An 18,756-nucleotide genomic window follows, 5' to 3' on the forward strand; every position below is an offset into this window, starting at 1 on the left:
AGAGAGGTTCCAGGTACCCAACACCCTGTCTCCCCCAGTGGTGACGTGTGACATATTGATGGATGCAGTAAACTAGACCACAGTTGTCTGTTCTTATTCAGATTTCACCAGAAAAATCTTGTTGTTGTTCATTTTATTTTTCAGATTCCACACATAAGTGAGAACATACAGTATTTGTCTTTCTCTGTCTGACTTATTTTACTAAGTTTAATACCTTCCAAGGTCCATCCATGTTGTTGCAGATGGCAAAATTTCATTCTCTCTTATGGCAGAGTAATATTCCACTGTATCTATATATTGCGTCTTCTTTATCCATTCATCTTCTGATGGGCACTTAGGTTGCTTACATATCTTGGCTGTTGTAAATTGGGGTGCATATATCTTTTCAAAGTATTGTTTTCATTTTCTTTTGATACACACCCAGGAGTGGAATTGATGGATCATATGGTAACTCTACTTTTAATTTGTTGAGGAACCTCCATACTCTTTTCCATAGTGGCTGCACCAGTTTACATTCCCACCAAGAGTGTAGGAGGGTTCCCTTTTCTTCACATCCTCACCAACACTTTATTTCTTGTCTTTTTGATGATAGCCTTTCTGTGAGGTGATACCTCTTTGTAGTTTTGATTTACATTTCCCTAATAATTAGTAATATTGAACATCTTTTCATGTACCTGTTTGCCATCTGTATGTCTTCTTTGGAAAAATGCCTATTCAGGTCTTCTGCCCATTTATTAATTGGGTTGTTTGTTTTTTAACACTGAGTTGTTTGAGTTCTTTATATATTTTAGATATTAACCCCATATCAGACATATCATTTGCCAGTGTTCTCTCATTCAGTAGGTTGCCTTTACATTTTGTTGATGGTTTCCTTTGCTGTGCAAAAGCTTTTAAGTTTGATTAGGTCCCATTTGATTAGTTTTGCTTTGGTTTCCCTTGCCTGAGGAGACAGCTCCAAAAACTTATTGCTCAGACCGATGTCCAAGAACGTATTGCCTACGTTTTCTTCTAAGAGTTTCACAGTTTCAGGTCTTATATTTAGGTCTGTAATCCCTTTTGAGTTTATTTTATACATGGTATGAGAAAATGTTCTAATTTCATTCTTGGGCACGTAGCTGTCTAGTTTTCCCAGCACCACTTATGGAAGAGACTGTCTTTTCCCCGTTGTATGTTCCCACCTTTCTTGTAGAAGAAAAATCTATTTTTAAGAAGCTGAATTGTAGGGCTTCCCTGGTGGCGCAGTGGTTGAGAGTCCACCTGCCGATGCAGGGGACACGGGTTCGTGCCCCGGTCCGGGAGGATCCCACGTGCCACGGAGCGGCTGGGCCCGTGAGCCATGGCCGCTGAGCCTGCGCGTCCGGAGCCTGTGCTCTGCAATGGGAGAGGCCACAAACAGTGAGAGGCCCACGTACTGCCAAAAAAAAAAAAAGCTGAATTGTAAAGCTTTTAGATAATACTATAGGAGGACATATTCATGACCTCAGAATAAAGAAAGACTTCTTGAATAAGACAGAAGTAGAAAAAATAAAGGAAAAAAATGACAGGTTTGGCTATATTAAAATTAGTAACTTCTGTTCACCCAAAGACCATAAAAATTGCAAAACGAAAAGCCACAAACTGAGAAAAAAGTATTTGCAATGTATGGAGCTAGTATTCTGAGAATACAGAAACGCCTGTGAACGAGTTAGAAAACAGTAAAAACATCCCAGTGGAAGAATGGGCAGAAGACTTGAACAGGGACCCCCCCCCGTCAAAGGGGAACCACCCCCACCCCAACACACAGACTCAGGGTGGGATGCGCAGGCTCCGTGCAGATTCACCGGGTTCAGGAAGGTGGAGGAACCTGAGCCCAACACAGCGGGTGGCACAGAGGTGGGTGGGGGGAGGACGCAGAGTCGGTGGGAGGGGCGGGTTGGTAGAGGAGGGGGAGGAGACAGAAATGGGGCGGGGGCAGCGGGACACAAGCAAGCCCAGGCCAGTGGCAGCGTTTTCACCACCAGCGTCCCTGGGAAAGCGCCGAGCTCCGTGGCGGGCAGAGCGGCAGCGGCGTGGGGCCCCTCTTCTCTCTTGCAGGGTCCCACGGGTGGAGCCCGGCTCCTACAAGGCGCTCTACAACTCGCAGCTGCGCTTCCGCCGCCGCCTCTACGCCGACCTGGAGAGCACCCCGTACCACGTGCGCCTGTCCAGACCGCTGGCGCAGCTGGTGAAGCACGCGGCGCTCTATGTGCGCAACACGGTGCCGCGGCAGGTCTTTCAGGCGCTGAGCAGGTGCGGCCCGGCCCGTGCCCCGCCATCTCGCACGCTCTGCTGGGGTTGTGGGGGGCTTCGGAAGTGTGCTGCAGACAGAGGGCAGCCTAACCCGAACCCCAGCTGTGCCTGCTGAATGTGTTTTTAAAAAGGGGGGGTTGGGGCGGGAGAGAGGGGGGCTGACTACTCAGCCCTCGAGCTGTGCTGACATGAGGCTCTGTGCCTCGTACCCTCTGCCTGGGTGGGAAGGAGCTCTGGGGTCCACACCCCCGACGGCCAGCCTGTCGAGGCCACTCCCTGGTGGGGCGTGGGTTGGTGCGAGGTAGGGAATAAGGCCATCGGAACTGAAAAATAATCAGAGAAGAAAGTGAGGAGCCTTTAACTGAGGGGGGCGCTGAGAGGGGAGAGGGAAGGGGACATCTCCCCCCGCCCCAACCCCGTGGGCTCAGCACGTGGCATCTAAGCTTCTCGTGCATGAGCTGGGTGACCCGGGACCAGCTCATCAACCTCTCTGTGTTTTCGTTTCCTCTCATAAAATGGGGACCATCTGACCTGTCGTGCCAGGCGGGCAGGCTGAGTGGGGCTCTTGTGTGTTCCAGGATCTACTGCATCTGCCGTTACAGCTCCAGGCTCAGGGAGGTGATCACCGGGGACCTGCTGCCCTCCTCCTCCATGATCAAGGAGCTGAGCCAGGAGTTTGGGTTGCCCATTTCCCAGGAAGATCTTACAGAGGGAAAACTGCTGGCTGTGTCCCCTCCTCCTGCCCCCGATCTGGAGGACTTCCAGAGCCGGAATGCCACCCTCACTTCTGAGATCCAGGCCCACCAGCAGAAGTACCTGCAGTGGCGGAAAACCATGATCCTGAAGAACAGAGACCAGAAGTACAGCCTGATCCAGGTAGGCGCTCCCACCCCCAAGCATCCCAGGCCTGCTGCAGCCTGTGTCTGTTTTCCTGGGCAGGGATCCCAGGCGGGATGGGCAGGAAGTGCTGCTTGCAGGGCACAACTGTGCCAGGAGCTTTGCCTCCCAACCCTGGAGTATCTTGTCCTTCCTGAAAGGTGAAGAGGAGCTCTCTTATGTGTAATTCCTTTCCCTTGGCCCTGGAGTTCATCTTAGAGAAAGAACTGTGTGTGTGTGTGTTAACATTTTGCTTAAGCTGCTGAGGGCATGGATGTTATATGATGTCCAAGCAACACAGGAGACAAACTAACATCTGTGAGAAAATGTGAGTAGAGAGGAAGAGAACAGGAGACTGAGAAGCTGGTGAGGTGATGGAAGGTCAGGTGCGTGTGGCCTGAATGGCCAAGGGCCTCCCTCAGCCCATACCAACCAAAAAGGCTTAAAAATGCCAACATCTGAGGTGTGCCTTGAACTCGTAGTCTGTATGAGTGAAGCCCACCCGTGGGCTGTGTGGGTGGAGCCACTGCCTGGCCCTCCCACCCCAATCTCTAGTAAAAGTCATCTTAGAAGTCTCTAAGTTTTATATATGTGCCTTCTTTATGAAAATCAACAAGGAGGTGGTGGTTTTTTTCCGTCAGTGTTCAAGTTTTTAGCTTTCTCAAAAGAACCGGTTCTTTGATTTATCAGTCAATCTACTTTTTCTGTTTTCCTAATTCATTAACTTCAACTTTTACTTTTAAAATTTTATTTTATTTATTTATTTATTTATTTATTTATTTAGGCTGTGTTGGGTCTTCGTTGCCGTGTGGGCTTTCTCTAGTTGTGGCGAGCGGGGGCTACTCTTCATTGTGGTGCGCGGGCTTCTCATTGCGGTGGCTTCTCTTGTTGCGGAGCACGGGCTCTACGTGCGCGGGCTTCAGTAGTTGTGGCGTGTGGCCTCAGTAGTTGTAGCTCACGGGCTCTAGAGCGCAGGCTCAGTAGTTGTGGCTCGTGGGCTCTAGAGCACAGGCTCAGTAGTTGTGGTGCACGGGCTTAGTTGCTCCGTGGCACGTGGGATCTTCTGGGACCAGGGCTCGAACCCATGTCCCTGCGTTGGCAGGTGGATTCTAAGCTACTGCGCCACCAGAGAAGCCCCAGAAATAGAATTTTTTTCAATCTTTTTGAAAATATAAATTTATTTATTTATTTATTTATGGCTGCGTTGGGTCTTCGTTGCTGCACGCGGGCTTTCTCTAGTTGCAGTGAGCGGGCGCTGCTCTTTGTTTTGGTGCGTGGGCTTCTCATTGCGGTGGCCTGTCTTGTTGTGGAGCACAGGCTCTAGGCACGTGGGCTCAGTAGTTGTGGCTCTCAGGCTGTAGAGCTCAGGCCCAGTAGTTGTGGCGCACGGGCTTAGTTGCTCTGTGGCACGTGGGATCTTCCTGGACCAGGGCTTGAGCCTGTGTCCCCTGCATTGGCAGGTGGATTCTTAACCACTGCGCTAACCAGGGAAGCCCCAGAAGTAGAATTTTTGGGTCATTTAGTAAGTTTATGTTTAACATTTTAAGAAACTGTCAAGCAGTTTTTCACTGTAGTTCCACCATTTTATGTCACCAAAAGCAGTGCACGAGGGTTCCAGTTTCTCCACATCCTCACAAACGCTTGTTGCTGTCAGTGTTTTGTTTTGTTTTTTTCACGGTACATGGGCCTCTCACTGTTGTGGCCTCTCCCCTTGCAGAGCACAGGCTCTGGACGCGCAGGCTTAGCGGCCATGACTCACGGGCCCAGCCGCTCCACAGCATGTGGGATCTTCCCGGACCGGGGCATGAACCCATGTCCCCTGCATCGGCAGGCGGACTCTCAACCACTGTGCCACCAGGGAAGCCCGCTGTCAGTGTTTTTGATTATAGCCATTCTAGTGTGTGTGTGTGTAGTGGTACCTTAGTGTGGTTTTAGTTGGATTTTATAATCACTAGTGGTGTTGGATATCTTTTACTGTACTTATTAGCAATTTTTATATCTTCTTTGATGGAATATCTATTCATATCTTTAACCCATTTTAAAATCAGATTGTCTTCTTATTGTCAAGGTGTAAGAGTTCTTTGTATGTTACAGATACAGTTGCTTATTCAGAAATGTGTATCTGTGGCTTATCTTTTTATTTTTTAATCATGCAAGGAAAAACTCCAATTTATCAATTTTTGTCTTTTCAGTCATGCTTTTGGTGTCATAGCTAAGAGCTCAGCCTAGCCCAAAGTCACACAAAGATTTTTTTCCCTATGCATTATTCTGGGAGATACATATTTTTAGCATACATTTAGGCCTGTGAACTATTTTTGACCAAGTTTTTTGTGTCTTTATTATGTAACGTAGGGGTCTAAATTCATCATTCTACATATGGATATCCAATTGTTCTAGCACCATTTTCTCAAAAAGTCTAACTCTTCCCCCACTGAATTGCCTTGGCACCTTTGTCAAGAATCAATTGACTATAAGTGTTTTCTATGTTCTGTTATGTTCCATCAACTTACATGCCTGTCCTTACACCAGCCCCACATTGTTTTGATGACTGTAGTGTTATAGTCAGTTTTGAAATTGGATTGTGTAAGTCCTTTAAGTTCTTTTTCAAAACCGTTAGACTATTTTGGGTCCTTCGCATTTCCCAGTAAATTTTAAGATCAGTTTCCCAGTTTCTACAAGAAAGCCTGTGGGAGTTTTCATGAAAGTTGTTATTGAATCTATAGATCAACTTGGGGAGAATTGCCATCTTAACAGTTTTGAAGCTGCTAATTCATAAACATGAACTGTGTCTGTTTTTTATTAAGTCTTCTTAAATTTCCCTCAGTAATTTCTGTTGTTGTCACTGTACACGTCTTACACTTTGTGAAATTAATGGTATTATGAATGGAATCATTTAATGTTTGTATAGTTTATTGCCAGGATGTAGAAATACAATTGATTTTCATATATGGATTTTGTATACCGCGCCCTTTTGAAATTGGATCACGTCATCCATGGGTAAAGATCACTTTCCTTCTTCCTTTCCAATATGGATTCTTCCCTTCCTTCCTTCCTTCCTTTCCTTCCTGTATTAGTCAGCTCAAGCTTCCACACAAAAATACCCCAGGTTGGCGGCTTAAACATCAGAAATTAATTTCCTCACAGTTCTGGAGGCTGGGAAGTGTAAGATTGTGGTGCTGGCAAAGTAGGTCTCATCCTGAGGCCTCTTCTCTTGGCTTGTGGGTGGCTGCCATCTCACTGTGTGCCCATATGACCTCTTCTTTGTGAGCAGGGGCAGGAAGGTGAGCCAGCTCTGTGGGGCCTCTTCTTATAAGGACACAAACCCTCTTGGATAAGCCCCACCCTTATGACCTCATTTAACCTTCATCTCTTCCTTTCTCCAGATGCAGCCACAGTGGGTAGGGATTCAAAGTATGGATTTGGGGGGACACAAACACTCAGTGCATAAGCCTCCCACCCTGCCCTCCCCTCCTCCGCACTGCCTGCAACCTCCAGTACAGAGCACACCGTCGTATGTTGGGTTGTGGAAGAGACATGCTCACCTTGTTTCTGATCTTGAGGGGATGCACTCAGTCTTTAACCATGAGGTTGGATATTCACTGCGGGTTTGGGGGAGATGCAATTTATCAGGTTGAGGAAGTTCTCTTGTAGTATTAGTTTGTTGAGAGTTTTTATCATGAATAAATGCTGGATTTTGTCAGTTGCTTTTTTTCTGCATATACTGAGGTGGGGTTCTTATGTGTTATTAGTATGATATATTACATTACTTGATGTTTAGATTTTAAAACAGCCTTGCATTCTTGGGATAAATCCCACTTGGTCATGGTGTTTAATCTTTTCTCTATACGTTGCTGGATTTGGTTTGCTGATATTTTTTATTTTTCTCATGATATCTTTTCTGCCTGTAGTGTCAGGGTGATATTTATTGGCCCTGTAGAATGAGTTGGGAAGTGTTTCTTTCTCTTTTATTTTCTGGAAATTTGTGAAAGGCTGTTCTTCATTCTTTCAATGGTTGGTAGAACTAACCAGTGAAGCCACCTAAGCCTGAGCTTTTCTTTCTTTTTTCTTTCTTTAAGTTAATTAATTAATTAATTAAAATTTGTCTTTGTTGGGTGTTTGTTGCTGCGCGTGGGCTTTCTCTAGTTGTGGCGAGTGGGGGCTACTCTTTGTTGTGGTGTGTGGGCTTCTCAGTGCGGTGGCTTCTCTTGTTGTAGAGCATGGACTCTAGGCATGCGGGCTTCAATAGTTGTGGCTCATGGGCTCTAGAGCGCAGGCTCAGTAGTTGTGACGCACGGGCTTAGGTGCTCCGCGGCATGTGGGATCTTCCCAGACCCGGGATCGAACCCGTGTCCCCTGCATTGGCAGGCAGATTCTTAACCACTGTGCCACCAGGGAAGCCCCTAAGCCTGAGCTTTTCTTGGTGGGGAATTTTAAAATTACTGTTTTGTCTCTATTCTTGTTATTTAGTCTATTCAGATATCTATTTCTTCTTAAGACAGGTTTGGTAATTTCTATCTTTCTAGGAAATTTTCCATTTCATCCAAGTTATCTAGTTTGTTGGCATATATTTATTCATAGTATACTCTTAGAATCCTTTATAACCTTTAAATTTCTGTAAAATCAATAGAATATCTCCTCTTTGATTCCTGATTTTACTAATTTGTGTCTTTTTCTTGGTCAATCTAGCTAAAGGTTTGTCAATATTGGTTTTTTCAGAGAACCAGTTTTGGAATTCATTTGTTTTCTCTGTGTTCTATTTCATTTATTTCCACTCTAAACTGTGTTATAACTTTCTTCATTTTGCTGGTACTTTGGATTTAATTGGTACCTCTAGTTCTTGAGAAAAGTTAGGGTTTTAAATTTGAGATCTTCTTTCTTATATGTATTTCAGCTACAGATTTCCCCCTGAACAGTACTTTAGCTGTATCCCATAAGTTTAATACGTTGTAGTTTAATTTTCAGAAAATATTTTATAATTTCCATTGTGGTTTTTAGAATTGTGTTGCTTAATATCCAACTACTTGGAGATTTATCAAATGTCTTACTATTGGTAATTTTTAATTAAATTTTGTTGTGACTGGAGAATGTACTTTGTATGATTTCTATGCTATGAACATACTGCAGTTTGTCTTATAGCCTCACATATGCCCCATCCTCAGGCTTGAAAGGAAAACAGGTTCTTCTGATGTTGGGAGCAGTGTCATATAAATGGCAAGTCAGGTCAGTTAATTGTTGTTCAGATCGCCTACATTGCTGTTGATTTTCTTTCTAGTTTTATTATTACTGATAGAGGTATTGGCGTCACTGTCAATGGTTGATTTACTATTTCTCCTTTGAAATCTGTCACTTTTTGCTGATCATATTTTGGTACATTTGTGTTTATAGTTGTTACATCTTCCTGATGAATTGACCGTTTAATCAGGGTGAAATACCCCTTTGTTTCTAGTACGTTTCTTGTCATAACGACCAATCTGTCTTAAATTACTGTACCCCCTCCCGCTGTCTTCTGTAGTTTTCCCCCATCCTTTTACTTTGAAACTCTTTGTGCCTTTGAATCTAAAGTGTGTCTTCGATGGACAGCACATAGTTGGATCCTGTCTTTTATTTTTAACACTAGTCTGACAGTCTCTGCCTGTTGACTGTCTGTTTATGTGTATTATAATTACTGATATGGTAGGAATTATGTCTTCTGGGTTTTTTCCTGGATATTTCAAATTGATTTTGTTCTGCTGCTCCTTTACTGCCTCCTTTTGCATTGAACAGATTTTTTTTTTTCTGCAGTACGCGGGTCTCTCACTGTTGTGGCCTCTCCCGTTGCGGAGCACAGGCTCCGGACGTGCAGGCTCAGTGGCCATGGCTCACGGGCCCAGCCACTCCGCGGCATGTGGGATCTTCCCGGACCGGGGCATGAACCCGTGTCCCCTGCATCGGCAGGCGGACTCTCAACCACTGCGCCACCACGGAAGCCCTGAACAGATATTTTTAGTGTACAATTTTAACACCTTTGATTTTGACCTTTAAAAAAGTTACTTTTGAGTGGTTTCTCTAGGTTTTTTTCTTTAGTATGCATCTTTTAAAAAAATTTTATTTTTTATTTATTTATTTTTGGCTGCATTGGGTCTGTTGCTGTGCGTGGGCTTTCTCTAGTTACGGCGAGTGGGGGCTACTCTTCGTTGTGGTGCATGGGCTTCTCACTGAGGTGGCTTCTCTTGTTATGGAGCATGGGCTCTAGGTGCTCGGGCTTCAGTAGTTGCGGCATGTGGGCTCAGCAGTTGTGGCACTCAGACTCTGTAGTTGTGGCTTGCGGGCTCTCGAGTGCAGGCTCAGTAGTTGTGGCGCATGGGCTTAGTTGCTCTGTGGCATGTGGGATCTTTCTGGACCAGGGCTCAAACCTGTGTCCCCTGCATTGGCAGGTGGATTCTTAACCACTGCGCCACCAGGGAAGCCCTGCTTTGGGTCTTCGTTGCTGCACGTGGGCTTTCTCTAGTTGCGGCGAGCAGGGGCTGCTCTTTGTTGCGGTGTGCGGGCTTCTCATTCAGTGGCTTCTTTTGTTGCAGAGCACGGGTTCTAGGTGCACAGGCTTCAGTAGTTGTGGCATGTCGGCTCAGTAGTTGTGACTCACAGGCTCAGTAGTTGTGGCGCACGGGCTTAGTTGCTCTGTGGCATGTGGGATCTTCCCAGACCACGGCTCAAATCCGTGTCCCCTGCGTTGGCAGGTGGATTCTTTACCACCATGCCACCAGGGAAGTCCCTTTAGTATGCATCTTAATTTACCAATCTACTTCAGATGATTACTAATTTAATTTGGGTAAAATGTAGAAACTATTCTACAATATAGTTCTATTTCCTCCCCTCCTTTGTGCTATTATTGTCATATTAAATCTATATATGCAGTAACCCCCCAAATACAGTGCTATAATTATTTTATGCAATCATGTCTTTTAAGTTGAAAGTTGAGAAAGGAAAATTTTATTTATATAATCTTTTATATTTACCCACATATTTTTTCCAGTGATGTTTCTTTCTGTAGATTCTAGTTACCATCCAGCGTTACTTTTTCTTTCAGCCTTAAAGCACCTGCTTTAGTATATCTGATAAGGTAGCTCACTACCAACAAATCCTGTGTTTAAATCAGAGAATATCTTTCTTTCACCTTCATTTTTTTTTTTTTGCGGTACGCGGGCCTCTCACTGTTGTGGCCTCTCCTGTTGTGGAGCACAGGCTCCGGACGCACAGGCTCAGTGGCCATGGCTCACGGGTCCAGCCGCTCCACGGCATGTGGGATCTTTCCGGACTGGGGCACGAACCCGTGTCCCCTGCATCGGCAGGAGGACTCTTAACCACTGCGCCACCAGGGAAACCCACCATTGTGTTTATATACCACGTTTTCCTTAGCCATTCATGTGTCAGTGGACACTTAGGTTGCTTCCATGTCTTGGCTATTGTAATAGTAATGCTGTGAACATTAGGGTGCATGATCTTGTCCAACTACACTTCTCTCCAGAGATAAGCCAAGGAGGGGGATTGCGGCATTGTACGGTAACTCTGCATATAGTTTAAGGAACCTGCATACTGTTCTCCATAGTGGCTGCACCAATTTACTTTCCAACCAACACTGTAGAGGGTTCCCTTCTTTCTAGGTTCACCCCAGCATTTACTGCTTGTAGATATTTTGATGCTGGCCATTGTGACTGCTGGAAGGTGACACTTCGCTGTAGTTTTCATTGGCATTGCTCTCAGAATTAGCAGAGTTGAGGATCTTGTCATCTTCCTCTTTGGATATTTTTTTCACTTTAAACAGTATAAAATTTGGCTCTTCAAATGGGCTTTTTGAAAGTCGGCTGTGTTTGGAATTTGGCGTCATTAACAGCCCTTCAGGCTTCGTATTAGGTGCCCTGAAGCACCAGTTGTAAAGTTGTTGTTACCAGAAATGTCCAAAAGGTGGCAGCATTTCTTCGTGCCCACCTATGTTTCCTCAGCAACCAAAAGCTTTAGGAAGAGTCATCTTCCTGGTCTGTGAATTAGAGGGGAAGGTTCCAGAGACAACACCGAAGGGCTTGTGTGTCAGTATCTCTTTCCTGTTAAGCTTGACGCCCCTGAAGTTCCAAACTCTGGCTAAACCTGTGGGTGCTGAGTTATGTAGGTAGGGTGACACCTGGCAAGTGAGCTGGATGTGGGAAGCCCACCAGCAACAGACACGGAGGCTCAGTCACTTTTTGAATCTCCTGCAGCCTAGATGGTCCCCCATGGTTTGGGTGTACTTGGATTCCTTTTAGCACTAGGAAGTCCCCCCTACATTCTAAAGTTCTGGTTCCCCCCCGAAAGGAAGAGACACTACAGCTTTAAGGGGGTGCATTTGCAGGCACACCCTCCTCATGTCTCTCCGCTCCACCTCAGTGCACCCTTGGGACCCCAGGCTGCTCAGACTGCGGGGATTTGACACCGGCACATATCACCGAGGCCCGAGGCGAAAAGCATACCCATTTCTTTCCTTTTCTTTTCTTTTTCAGCTTCATTCTGATGGTATGTTGCACTAGAGTTGATTTCCAAAGTGGGGTTTGGTTTAGGTGTACAGCAAGCTGATTCAACTACACATATAATATATCTAGTGTTTTGGGGCTTCCTTTTCCATATACGTTATTGCAGAATGTTGATCAGAGGTCCTGGTGTTGTACAGTAGTCCTTGTGGTGTGCGTGTTTTTTTTTTTTTTTTTTTTTTTTCTTTTTGCGGTGTGCGGGCCTCTCATTGTTGTGGCCTCTCCCGTTGCGGAGCACAGGCTCCGGATGCGCAGGCCCACCGGCCATGGCTCACGGGCCCAGCCGCTCCGCGGCATATGGGATCCTCCCAGACCGGGGCACGAACCCGTATCCCCTGCATCGGCAGGCGGACTCTCAACCACTGCGCCACCAGGGAGGCCCGGTGTGCGTGTTTTATATGTATGTGTATAGGTATTTTACTGTGTATGTGTTCATGTGAACCGCACAACTTATATCTCCTACCCCACTTACTTTTTGGTAACCCTATGTTTATTCTGAAAGTCGGAGAGTCTGTTTCTGTTTAGTGAACTACTTCAGTTGTATGTATATTTGCATTCCTCCGGTAAGTGTTATTATGTGCTATGGATCCTCCTCTGTCTGACTGACTTCACTCAGTGTTTGGGCATCCCAGGTCTATCCATGTTGCTTCTGATGGCATTATTTCATTCCTTTTCCTGGCTGAGTAACAGTCCGTTGTAAACACATACGACCTCATCTCTATGTATTCAGCACTCGCTGGGCTACTTGTTTTTGTGTCCTGGTGTTTACACATAGTTCCGCAATGAAAGCTGGTGTGCTTGTGTCTTTATGAATTATGGATTTTCCCAAATAACGCCCAGGAGTGGGACTGCAGATGTGTAGGGTCACTTTCTCTTTAGTTTTCTAAGAACAGGAATACACTGCTTTCTAGTGGCATTTACCAATGTACAGTTCCACTTACCGAGGGGGAAGGTTCCCTTTTCTCCACACTCCTTCCCCATCGATTGTTTGTGGACTTTTAGATGCTGGCCATACTGCCTGCTGCGAGATGATGCCACTTTATAATTTTGATATGCATTTCTCGAATAAGCAGCGATTTTCCAGCTCCTGCAGTGGTCGGGGTTTGTTTTTTTAAACAGCGTGAGTAAACATTCCCTTTTGAAATTGGGCGTCTTGAAAGTCTGTGTTTCGAATTTTTTTCGGTTAGCTAATCCAGGTCGTTTTTGAGGACACGTGTCATTAAAAGCCCCACAGGCTTTGTGAATATTAGGTGCCCTGAAGCACTGGTTGTAAAGTTGTTGTTACCGAAAATGTCCACAAGGCGGCAGCATTTCTTCGTGCCCACCTCTGTTTCCTCAGCAACCAAAAGCTTTAGGAAGAGTCATCTACCTGGGCTGTGAATTAGAGGGGAAGGTGCCAGAGGCAACACCGAAGGGCTTGTGTGTCAGTATCTCTTCCCTGTTAAGCTTGACGCCCCTGAAGTTCTGAACTCTGGCTAGACCTGTGGGTGCTGCGGTGTGTAGGTGGGGTGACACCTGGCAAGGAGGCTGGATGTGGGAAGCCCGCCACTAGCAGCCGCGGAGGCTTGGTCACTTTTTGAATCTCCTGCAGCCTAGATGGTCCCCCATGGTTTGGGTGTACTTGGATTCCTTTTAGCACTAGAAAGGCCCCCCAGATTCTGAAGTTTTGGTTCCCCCCAGAAAGGAAGAGACACTACAGCTTTAAGGGGGTGCATTTGCAGGCACACCCTCCTCACGTCTCTCCGCTCCACCTCAGTGCACCCTTGGGACCCCAGGCTGCTCAGACTGCGGGGATTTGACACCGGCACATATCACCGAGGCCCGAGGCGAAAAGCATACCCATTGCTTTCCTTTTACTTTCTTTTTCAACTTAATTCTGATGGTATGTTGCCCTAGAGTTGATTTCCAAAGTGGGGTTTGGTTTACGTGTACAGCAAGCTGATTCAACTACACATATAATATATCTAGTGTTTTTCGTGTTCCTTTTCCCTATAGGTTATTGCAGAATGTTGAGCAGAGGTCCTGGTGTTGTACAGTAGTCCTTGTGGTGTGCGTGTTTTATATGTATGTGTATAGGTATTTTACTGTGTATGTGTTCATGTGAACCACACAACTTATATCTCCTACCCCACTTACTTTTTGGTAACCCTAGGTTTATTCTGAAATGCGGAGAGTCTGTTTCTGTTTAGGAAACTAGTTCACTTGTATGTATGTTTCCATTCATCCTGTAAGTGATATTATATGCTATGTGTCCTCCTCTGTCTGACTGACTTAACTCAGTGTTTGGGCATCCCAGGTCTATCCATGTTGCTTCTGATGGCATTATTTCATTCCTTTTCCTGGCTGAGTAACAGTTCCTTGTATACACATACCACGTCCTCCTTATGTATTCAGCACTCAGTGGGCTACTTGTTTTTGTGTCCTGGAGTTTGTAAATAGTGCCGCAATGAACGTTGGGGTGCTTGTGTCTTTAAGAATTATGGATTTTCCCGAATAACGCCCAGGAGTGGGACTGCAGATGTATAGGGTCACTTTCTCTTTAGTTTTCTAAGAACAGGAATACACTGCTTTCTACTGGCAGTTACCAATATACAGTTCCAATCACCGAGGGGGAAGGTTCCCTTTTCTCCACACTCCTTCCCGTCGATTGTTTGTGGACTTTTAGATGCTGGCCATACTGCCTGCTGCGAGATGATGCCACTTTATAATTTTGATATGCATTTCTCGAATAATCAGTGATTTTGCAGTTCCTGTCGTGGTCGGGGTTTTTTTTTTTTTAAACAGAGTGAGTAAACATTCCCTTTTGAAATTGGGCTTCTTGAAAGTCTGTGTGTTTCGAATTATTTTTCGGTTACCTAATCCAGGTCGTTTTTGAGGACACGTGTCATTAAAAGCCCCACAGGCTTTGTGAATATTAGGTGCCCTGAAGCACCGGTTGTATAGTTGTTATTTCCGAAAATGTCCACAAGGCGGCAGCATTTCTTCGTGCCCACCTCTGTTTCCTCAGCAACCAAAAGCTTTAGGAAGAGTCATCTACCTGGGCTGTGAATTAGAGGGGAAGGTGCCAGAGGCAACACCGAAGGGCTTGTGTGTCCCTATCTCTTCCCTGTTAAGCTTCACGCCCCCGAAATTCCGAACTCTGGCTAAACCTGTGGGTGCTGAGTTATGTAGGTAGGGTGACACCTGGCAAGTAGGCTGGATATGGGAAGCCCACCAGCAGCAGCCACGGAGGCTCAGTCACTTTTTGAATCTCCTGCAGCCTAGATGGTCCCCCATGGTTTGGGTGTACTTGGATTCCTTTTAGCACTAGGAAGTCCCCCGTAGATTCTGAAGTTCTGGTTCCCCCCAGAAAGGAAGAGACACTACAGCTTTAATGGGGTGCATTTGCAGGCACACCCTCCTCATGTGTCTCCGCTTCACCTCAGTGCACCCTTGGGACCCCAGGCTGCTCAGACTGCAGGGATTTGACACCGGCACATATCACCGAGGCCCGAGGCGAAAAGCATACCCATTTCTCTCCTTTTCCTTTCTTTTTCAGCTTCATTCTGATGGTATGTTGCCCTAGAGTTCATTTCCAAAGTGGGGTTTGGTTTACGTGTACAGCAAGCTGATTCAACTACACATATAATATATCTAGTGTTTTTCGGCTTCCTTTTCCATATAGGTTATTGCAGAATGTTGATCAGAGGTCCTGGTGTTGTACAGTAGTCCTTGTGGTGTGCGTGTTTTATATGTATGTGTATAGGTATTTTACTGTGTATGTGTTCATGTGAACCACACAACTTATATCTCCTACCCCACTTACTTTTTGGTAACCCTATGTTTATTCTGAAAGTCGGAGAGTCTGTTTCTGTTTAGTGAACTACTTCAGTTGTATGTATGTTTCCATTCCGCCTGTAAGTGATATTATATGCTATGGATCCTCCTCTGTCTGACTGACTTCACTCAGTGTTTGGGCATCCCAGGTCTATCCATGTTGCTTCTGATGGCATTATTTCATTCCTTTTCCTGGCTGAGTAGCAGTCTGTTGTAAACACGTACGACCTGCTCTCTATGTATTCAGCACTCACTGGGCTACTTGTTTTTGTGTCCTGGAGTTTGTAAATAGTGCCGCCATGAACGCTGGGGTGCTTGTGTCTTTAAGAATTATGGATTTTCCCGAATAACGCCCAGGAGTGGGACTGCAGATGTATAGGGTCACTCTCTCTTTAGTTTCCTAAGAACAGGAATACACTGCTTTCTAGTGGCAGTTACCAATATACAGTTCCAATCACCGAGGGGGAAGGTTCCCTTTTCTCCACACTCATTCCCCATCGATTGTTTGTAGACTTTCTGATGCTGGCCATACTGCCTGCTGCGAGATGATGCCGCTTTACAATTTTGATATGCATTTCTCGAATAAGCAGCGATTTTGCAGTTCCTGTAGTGGTCGGGGTTTCTTTTTTTAAACAGTGTGAGTAAACATTCCCTTTTGAAATTTAGCGTCTTGAAAGTCTGTGTTTCGAATTGTTTTTCGGTTAGCTAACCCAGGTCGTTTTTGAGGACACGTGTCATTAAAAGCCCCACAGGCTTTGTGAATATTAGGTGCCCTGAAGCACCGGTTGTAAAGTTGTTGTTACCGAAAATGTCCACAAGGCGGCAGCATTTCTTTGTGCCCATCTCTTGTTTCCTCAGCAACCAAAAGCTTTAGGAAGAGTCATCTTCCTGGTCTGTGAATTAGAGGGGAAGGTTCCAGAGGCAACACCGAAGGGCTTGTGTGTCAGTATCTCTTTCCTGTTAAGCTTGACGCCCCTGAAGTTCCAAACTGTGGCTAAACCTGTGGGTGCTGAGTTATGTAGGTAGGGTGACACCTGGCAAGTGAGCTGGATGTGGGAAGCCCACCAGCAACAGACACGGAGGCTCAGTCACTTTTTGAATCTCCTGCAGCCTAGATGGTCCCCCATGGTTTGGGTGTACTTGGATTCCTTTTAGCACTAGGAAGTCCCCCCTACATTCTAAAGTTCTGGTTCCCCCCCGAAAGGAAGAGACACTACAGCTTTAAGGGGGTGCATTTGCAGGCACACCCTCCTCATGTCTCTCCGCTCCACCTCAGTGCACCCTTGGGACCCCAGGCTGCTCAGACTGCGGGGATTTGACACCGGCACATATCACCGAGGCCCGAGGCGAAAAGCATACCCATTTCTTTCCTTTTCTTTTCTTTTTCAGCTTCATTCTGATGGTATGTTGCACTAGAGTTGATTTCCAAAGTGGGGTTTGGTTTAGGTGTACAGCAAGCTGATTCAACTACACATATAATATATCTAGTGTTTTGGGGCTTCCTTTTCCATATACGTTATTGCAGAATGTTGATCAGAGGTCCTGGTGTTGTACAGTAGTCCTTGTGGTGTGCGTGTTTTATATGTATGTGTATAGGTATTTTACTGTGTATGTGTTCATGTGAACCGCACAACTTATATCTCCTACCCCACTTACTTTTTGGTAACCCTATGTTTATTCTGAAAGTCGGAGAGTCTGTTTCTGTTTAGTGAACTACTTCAGTTGTATGTATATTTGCATTCCTCCGGTAAGTGTTATTATGTGCTATGGATCCTCCTCTGTCTGACTGACTTCACTCAGTGTTTGGGCATCCCAGGTCTATCCATGTTGCTTCTGATGGCATTATTTCATTCCTTTTCCTGGCTGAGTAACAGTCCGTTGTAAACACGTACGACCTCATCTCTATGTATTCAGCACTCGCTGGGCTACTTGTTTTTGTGTCCTGGTGTTTACACATAGTTCCGCAATGAAAGCTGGTGTGCTTGTGTCTTTATGAATTATGGATTTTCCCAAATAACGCCCAGGAGTGGGATTGCAGATGTGTAGGGTCACTTTCTCTTTAGTTTTCTAAGAACAGGAATACACTGCTTTCTAGTGGCATTTACCAATGTACAGTTCCACTTACCGAGGGGGTAGGTTCCCTTTTCTCCACACTCCTTCCCCATCGATTGTTTGTGGACTTTTAGATGCTGGCCATACTGCCTGCTGCGAGATGATGCCACTTTATAATTTTGATATGCATTTCTCGAATAAGCAGCGATTTTCCAGCTCCTGCAGTGGTCGGGGTTTGTTTTTTTAAACAGCGTGAGTAAACATTCCCTTTTGAAATTGGGCGTCTTGAAAGTCTGTGTTTCGAATTTTTTTCGGTTAGCTAATCCAGGTCGTTTTTGAGGACACGTGTCATTAAAAGCCCCACAGGCTTTGTGAATATTAGGTGCCCTGAAGCACTGGTTGTAAAGTTGTTGTTACCGAAAATGTCCACAAGGCGGCAGCATTTCTTCGTGCCCACCTCTGTTTCCTCAGCAACCAAAAGCTTTAGGAAGAGTCATCTACCTGGGCTGTGAATTAGAGGGGAAGGTGCCAGAGGCAACACCGAAGGGCTTGTGTGTCAGTATCTCTTCCCTGTTAAGCTTGACGCCCCTGAAGTTCTGAACTCTGGCTAGACCTGTGGGTGCTGCGGTGTGTAGGTGGGGTGACACCTGGCAAGGAGGCTGGATGTGGGAAGCCCGCCACTAGCAGCTGCGGAGGCTTGGTCACTTTGTGAATCTCCTGCAGCCTAGATGGTCCCCCATGGTTTGGGTGTACTTGGATTCCTTTTAGCACTAGAAAGGCCCCCCAGATTCTGAAGTTTTGGTTCCCCCCAGAAAGGAAGAGACACTACAGCTTTAAGGGGGTGCATTTGCAGGCACACCCTCCTCACGTCTCTCCGCTCCACCTCAGTGCACCCTTGGGACCCCAGGCTGCTCAGACTGCGGGGATTTGACACCGGCACATATCACCGAGGCCCGAGGCGAAAAGCATACCCATTGCTTTCCTTTTACTTTCTTTTTCAACTTAATTCTGATGGTATGTTGCCCTAGAGTTGATTTCCAAAGTGGGGTTTGGTTTACGTGTACAGCAAGCTGATTCAACTACACATATAATATATCTAGTGTTTTTCGTGTTCCTTTTCCCTATAGGTTATTGCAGAATGTTGAGCAGAGGTCCTGGTGTTGTACAGTAGTCCTTGTGGTGTGCGTGTTTTATATGTATGTGTATA

General features: G+C 45.7%; 1 protein-coding gene across 1 annotated transcript in view; it reads left to right on the plus strand.

The window, feature by feature from the left end:
• The window catches only part of CFAP92 (cilia and flagella associated protein 92 (putative)), a 172,239-nt gene that overhangs the window by 46,229 nt on the left and 107,254 nt on the right, over window positions 1–18,756 (plus strand). The window contains 2 exon segments of the mRNA XM_081246471.1: window positions 2,074–2,268; window positions 2,847–3,144. Coding sequence (XP_081102597.1) covers window positions 2,074–2,268; window positions 2,847–3,144 — 493 coding nt within the window.

The sequence above is a fragment of the Mesoplodon bidens genome (assembly GCF_964165515.1).
Source record: "Mesoplodon bidens genome assembly, chromosome: 10".
In the NCBI taxonomy this organism is placed as follows: Eukaryota; Metazoa; Chordata; class Mammalia; order Artiodactyla; family Ziphiidae; genus Mesoplodon; species Mesoplodon bidens.